The sequence below is a fragment of the Mastomys coucha genome, unplaced genomic scaffold (assembly GCF_008632895.1).
Source record: "Mastomys coucha isolate ucsf_1 unplaced genomic scaffold, UCSF_Mcou_1 pScaffold22, whole genome shotgun sequence".
Lineage (NCBI taxonomy): Eukaryota > Metazoa > Chordata > Mammalia > Rodentia > Muridae > Mastomys > Mastomys coucha.
Genome location: NW_022196905.1, coordinates 84,671,215 through 84,678,418, shown reverse-complemented (window position 1 = coordinate 84,678,418; position 7,204 = coordinate 84,671,215). Strand labels below are relative to the sequence as shown.

Here is a 7,204-nt window from a genome sequence, read left to right as displayed (position 1 = left end):
AAAAAAAAAAAAAAAAAAGAATCCTTGGTGTATCTGGGGGTTTTATGGTTGAGATCCCATAACAATGGTAAAAGATAGTTGCATAAGAACCATGAATTTCCAGGGGAAATGGGATAAACTGACTCAGATTGGCCTCTCAAGTGACCAGGAGTCTCATAGCTCCTGTAGAAGCCCTTCTTTTTCTATGGAACTAGAGGTTGAGGCAAGGGCCTGACACAAGTCAAGCAAGCACTACCACTGAGACACATGCTTCATCCTTAAAAACAAATGCATTCTGAAATGAGATCTCTCTGAGCTGCTGAGGCTCACCCTGAACTTGCTCTATGGTCTAGCCAGGCTTCAGCCTTCTCAGTGATGAATTTCAGACCTGAACCACCAGGCCTGGGGCAGACCCCCTTAAAGTGCTTGGCCGTTTCTGCTTTTACTGCACACTTCTTCCCTTCAGTTATTCCATAAAACCATCTGAGCAATGTGAAGCACATGAAGCTGGTTGAAACCATATGGGTAACTTGGAAAACCCTTGTGCTATGTGGCTTTCACTCATGCTAGCCAGATTTATAGATAAGGCAAACTGCTTACCATTGCCTATGGATCTGTCAGTCTATGTCATCAGTGGAATTTTCCTAGGTACAAGCAGACCACCTAGGAATGCTAATTAGCACTCCATAATCAACCATCTTCATGCCTTTCAAAAGTGTTGGTGAGCACCTACAGCCTCTGAGACACTGCTCCCTGGTAGGTTACAAACCAGGAAGGAGGCGGTTTTGGCCCAGGATGCTAAGGGTTATAGTACCGACCATATACACAGAGGGGAGCTTGCAGATCTGGTATTGGGGTCTGGAGAGGGAAAGTTATCCTCTAACAGGGTCAGGTTAGAGTCTTAAAGAGCAAAGACAGCCAAGTTGAAGAGTAGAGTGGAGGGAGCTGCTTCCCATCAGCTTCTCCCCTTTCCACTTCTGCCACCTTGCCACAACCTTTCACGTCAGGACAGAAATTCCTGACATGAACGTTCAGCCTCTGTGTCTTCTGTCTCAGGGAACCGCAGATGAAAGAGCACCCCTCATACGAACCTAATGGAACTTACCTGTGGCCTGAGCTTGGTGAGAGAATGTGAGAACTGCCCCAACCTGGACCAGGACAGGGGAAACCCTGCATCCTCACAGGCTCCTGGCCTGTCAAGAAGGAAGTGCAGCACTGGCAAGTGAGAAGACCCTCCTGGTCAGAGGGAAATGAGCAGGGTGACATGGCTGGCAATTATGCTTTATAAAATCATGTCTCTAGAAATGTGTTCATATGTCTAGAGAGTTTTTAATAAACTTGTGTAGAAACCTTTTGTGGTTAGGCTCTGGGAGCTGAGGGGATTTCGTGACCCCTGCTGTAGATACAATGTCTGAGTCACATGTTAATGTTACTTGGCCTGACCCAATTCAGTACACTTCATTCTCCAAACTTTGTGTTCAAAATATGTATGTGTTTCTGTTGTTGTTCCCTATTCACCTCCTGACACAGAAAGATGTGGTACCCAGGGTAGAATGATAGCTTCATACAATGTACCAAGCAAATGGGTCTGATTTCCTTTATTAAAACATTACATTTTGCATCTCCCTCTAATCTTCAGGCAAATAACTCAAGTCTTTTGACTGTTTTATAGTGTGTAGGAATCAAGTGGGAGAAGGGGTGGGGTGGGGTGGTGTCTGTAAGTAGGCAGCATTGAGCTCCTGAGGATTTTTAGTTGTGCTTTTGTGAAGCAAGAGGTTGCACCAGGAATATTGGTGAGGGTAAGACAGACATTTCATCTAGAATAGAGTTTGATGTTAGTTATGGCATCTATAGGCTAACTGTCAGTTTTAGTCAAAGATGTCTGGATGTAGGACAGAATCAATGACTTCCACACCCCAAGCCACATAGGATAGTGACACAGAATGACAGTGTCTGCAAATAGTGAGGGGTTATTTGTAAAATGAAGAATGATGGAAGTCCGTCTGCCAGTAGCTTACATTACAGATAGATCCAGGAAGTCTGCACACATTAGAGAGACATTCCTTCTGGACCCAGCCGGTGTGTTGTGGCTCCTTGTCACTAAGTGCCCCCTGCTTCCTGTGACAGTCATGTTGTGACAGATGGACAAGTGTTAGACTGCTAGACAGATGGCACTTCAGATAAGGAGTCGTGAGAAGATGCCAAGCTGCTTCTCTTTGGAAGGCAATGGCTTCCAGTGTAGGACTAAGGACATTAGTGTCATAGCGGTAGGACCTCAGCTATCCTGGAGGGCACTGTCCATGATTCTCACAGTCCACCTTTTTAGTTTTTTTTTTGGTTTTACTTTAGGATTTGTGTGTGTGTGTGTGTGTGTGTGTGTGTGTGTGTGTGTGGCTTGGTTTTTGAGATAGGGTTTCTCTATTCAGCCATGGCTGTCCTGGAACTCGCTCTATAGACCAGACTGGCCTCAAACTCACAGAGATCTGACAGCCTCTGCCTCCTGAGTGCTGGGATTAAAGGCTTACCCCATTGATTTTTTTTTTTCAAGGAAACCTATACATTATCTGGCTAGCTGCTTATAGAATTTCCTGAAAACTGAATTTCAATGTATTTTAAAAATTTTTTAAACTGAGACATCACATACATATTGGAAATAAAGCATTGCTTTAATACACAGGCCCAAATTTTCCTCTCTTGACACAAAAGCAATATACAATGTTTCCCTTTTTAAAAAAAAAAAAATTTGGTATTTTTTGAGACAGGGTCTATGTAGTCCTGGCTGTTCTGGAACTCACTATGTAAACTAGGCTGGCCTTGAACTCAGAGATCTGCCTGCTTCTGTGTCATGAGTACTGGGATCCATGAGCCACCATGCTTAGCTGATGTTTCCCTTCTAGAGAGACAATGTGTTAAATTTTCACCTTTCCTACTAATCAAAGTAGAAATATTAGATACCCAAGTCGCCAAAAATGTGAAACTAAACTGAAAATATGACCTTAAAAATATAACACATATTTTTAAGACTTTGCCAATATTTAACTAGGTAGTTGGCATATCTTAGTCTTCATGCTTCATGACCGGGTCTCACTCTGTAGTTCAGGCTAGTTTGGAACTCACTATGTAGCATAAGTTGACCTTGAATTTATAGTGAGCCTACCTCAGCCTCCCCAGTGCTGAGATTACAGGCACGCACTACACCTGTCTCAGCCTCCGCAGTGCTGAGATTATACGCACGCACCACACCTGTCTCTATGCACCTACTTATCCACACTGATAAATTGATAAGCTAGTGCATACTAATTGGTTCATTCCTATTTTCAGGATATAATCATCTCTGAGGAGATTTTTTAAACACAGAAATTATAGCAGTTAATGATGTACATAGTAGACTGAATCACACATAGAAAAGGGAGACCAAAAACAGATTAGTTCTTTATCAGTGCCATGGTTGTTAATAGCAGTGGTTCACTTGGTGTTTTCTTTCTAAAAGGTCCATGGCAAACCCACAAGGCACAGTCGAAATTATAGGTTGATTAACAAACATACCCATTCAGTGTGGGGCTGAAAATAGCAAGCTCTTCCCTGCGCTCATTCTTCTGAGGGCATTATCCTGGACAGTCCCCAAAGGCTGTGGTCATCAGCATTCTCACGCCACAGAGTGGCAGGGAACTGGGAGAGCACAGGGTGGGGGGTGGGCTTTTCCACATAGGCTCTAGGCTCCACCCAGTGGGCTTTACTTCCTGTTTTCTACAGAGATCACTAATTGTCAAATGGGACAAGCAGTATACAACTAACCCCTATTGGGGTTTTTGCTTAAGGGGGATAATGTTTAACTGGTTGTTTGTGGTGTGAATTCTTCAAAAGGCCCTCTGAGCATTGTTACTGGTGTCAGTCGCTTGTGCCTGGCTTTAAAAAGAATGACCAGAATGTTCTTCATGTGGCTTACAGGGTTGGTTCATTTGCTGTGCTTCTTGACCTGGTTTCATTTCTACCCATAATACAATGAAATGTTTCACTAATTAAAGAAAGTTTCTAGAAAGTTTCACTGTGAACTGTCTCTCATTGGATGGAGTCTCATTTGAGACACTTTCCTCCTCAGTGTTTTCCTTGGAGACTTGGAAACCTGTGATGGTGGAAGGAGCATTCATCACAAACCCCCGAAGCAAGCCTAAACTAAGGCGACAGCTGTTCTCTGATTGGCTGCTCAGCCTCTGGGTCAGAACAGGCTCCGTGGACTAGAGCTGCTCTCTAGCAGGACCTGGGAGGATCTCCCTCCACCCCACCCCACCCGGCTCCCCTTCTCTTTCTGCCTCCTTCCCCAGCTGGGAACTGCTGTCCACAAGCCTTTTCTGCTCCTTGTCTTTCCAGCCAGCCCCTCAGTGCTTTGTCCCCAAGTCCTATCATACTCCTGCACTCACATCCTTACCTTGGGCTGCATTTAATCACATCAACTGAAACGCTCACCGCCTACCAAGAAGGGTGCTCTCTCTCTCCGAGATGTGTTCTCCTAACACCACGTCCGCAGCTGCAATCAAGCCTTTGTCACCTCTTCATTAGACCGCTATGACACTAATGTCCTTAGTCCTACACTGGAAGTCACTGCCTTCCAAAGAGAAGCAGCTTGGCATCTTCTCACGACTCCTTATCTGAAGTGCCATCTGTCTAGCAGTCTAACACTTGTCCATCTGTCACAACATGACACAGGCAGGCAGATCTCTGAGTTCAAGGCCAACTCTTCAATACCCACAAAAGCTCTGCTTCTACAGATATGCAGGCCCCTTTCAGTTTCCTCCTGATAATCATAGGGATCTCATTATCCCTGGGTAGGTGTTGGGTGGGTGGAGCCATGGGGAACAGGTCTGGAATGAGAGTGGAGTCCAAACCCCTGAGACCTTGTTCTGAGATCGGCATTGCCCCAGGCCTGTGGGTCCTAGTGTGCATACACCTGTGCTCTCTCTTTTGCCCCACTCACTGGCCACTCACTAGCCAGGTTAGACTTCCTCTCCCCTGGAGAGTCATGTCCACCAGTACCTGGAATCCCTCTTTACACAAATGGGGCATCCCTAGGACCCTTGACCCGGACAGTGACATACACTCACCCCAATAGTCCCTACTCACCCATTTGAGGTTAAATAGCTTTTGTTCCCCCCTCCCCCACCATTAAACTCACTGACTCACTGAAGTAGTCTCCAGAGAGTCTGTTCTCATCACACTCACGTGCTGCCTGAGGTCTCCATTCCCTGGTTGTTCTCACCCCCACCTGCTTGCTGCCAATGCCTCCCACCCCAAGATCAATCAGTTGTTATTGTGGATCCTTCAAATGCTACCAGCAGAGGCAGGAAAACAGAGCCTACCGATAGGTAGGACTGGCTGGAGAGATGGTTCAGCAATTAAGAATAAGTACTTGCAGAGGACCCAGGTTCAGTTCTCATCGCCCACACTATAACTCCTGTGATTCAATACCTTCTTCTCGGGATTCTGAGGCTATCCCACTCACACAGGCACATACCTGCACATGCACATAATTAGAGACAAAATAAAGCCAAGCACTTTAAAATCATCTTGAGGGTGTGCTGAGGAGACACTTTTGTAAGAACACTTGTTATATAAGCATAAGGAATGAGTTTGGATCCCATATAAAAAGCTGGGTGCAGCCATGCATGTCTAGCATCAGTGCTGGCTGGCACACCATCGGGAAGACTCCTGGGACCTACTGACAGCAAAGCCACAAGCTCAGGGTTCAATGGGAGATGCTGAATCAGAGGTCTAAGGTGAAGAGGAATAGAGCACCACATGTCCTCCTGTGGACTCCACATACATGCACGATCATGCACACCTGCACACAAAGGTACACACATGCATGCACCACATTCACACACACAATCTTTAGAGACGCTTCCACTGTGTATCCTAGGCTGGCCTCGGACTTAATCCTGCTCATGCCTCGTGGGTGCTGAGATTAAAGGCATGCACAAACATGCATGCTTGTCTCTAACAACTGATCATGACACTCTTTGGTCTAGAACTTCTTCAAAGATTTTTCTTATTGCTATCAAGAATGTATGAAATCCTGGCCATAGTCTCTAGGGAAACAAAATGTAATGGTGATTTTTTTTTTTAAAGTGGGGCTGGAGAGACAGCTCAGTCAGTACAGTGCTAGCTGTGCATGTTTTAGGATATGAGTTTAATCTTCATCACCCATATTTAAAATCCAACAAACGGTACAGTGTCATTCACCTATAACCATAACTCTGGGCAGGAAGAATCAGGAGGCCCTGGGCTTGCTGGCTGGCCAGTCTTTTTTGTTGTTGTTGTTGTTTGTTTTTGTTTTTCAAGACAGGGTTTCTCTGTTTAGCCCTGGCTGTCCTGGAGCTCACTTTATAGACTAGGCTGGCCTCAAACTCAGAAATCCACCTGCCTCTGCCCCCCAAGTGCTAGGATTAAAGGCGTGTGCCACCACCGCCCTGCTTGGCTGGCCAGTCTTGCCAAATGGGTTAGCTCTAGATTTAATGAGAGACCTTGTATCAAAAGATAAGCGTAAATTAGGAAGATACCCATGTCAATTTCTGGCTTCCCAGCACGTGTGCACATATGTGTGCATACACTCTCCCCATACATGCATATGTGCCCTCTTGAGTGTTTTCCCTCTCTCTCTCTCTCTCTCTCTCTCTCTCTCTCTCTCACACACACACACACACACACACACACACACACACATGCACGCACATGCATGCACACAAATTGGGGCAAAGAGGTTCGTGAGAAGACTAAAACTAGATCTACCACATATGTCTATATGGACTCCAGGTTAGCCTACCACAGAGATGACCATGTACATCAATGTCTACTGAAGCACTAGCCACAATCATTAGCACACCTAGCTGCCTAACAACGGAGGAGTGGATCAGAAAAGGTGGCATATATACTCAAAAGAATTTTCAACCCTATGAATGAAGTTATGTCATTTGCACAAAATGAATATGACTGGAGATAAACATTATTAAGCCAGTCACAGAAGGAAAAAATTCATTTATGACTCCTAGGTTTTTTTTAAAGATTTATTTATTATTACACATAAGTACACTGTAGCTGTCTTCAGACACACCAGAAGAGGGTGTCAGATCTCATTATGGATGGTTGTGAGCCACCATGTGGTTGTGGGATTTGAACTCAGGACCTCTGGCAGAACAGTCAGTGCTTTTAACCACTGAGTCACCTCACCAGC

The 7,204-nt window shown here is 45.2% G+C and overlaps 1 protein-coding gene across 1 annotated transcript in view; it reads left to right on the top strand.

The window, feature by feature from the left end:
* The window catches only part of Scarb2 (scavenger receptor class B member 2), a 57,647-nt gene extending 53,629 nt beyond the window's left edge, over nucleotides 1-4,018 (top strand). The window contains exon 12 of the mRNA XM_031391021.1: nucleotides 1,036-4,018. Within this exon, the coding sequence (XP_031246881.1) occupies nucleotides 1,036-1,074 (39 nt within the window). The 3' untranslated portion in view covers nucleotides 1,075-4,018. The remainder of the gene's footprint in view (nucleotides 1-1,035) is intronic.
* Nucleotides 4,019-7,204: the final 3,186 nt, after the last annotated feature.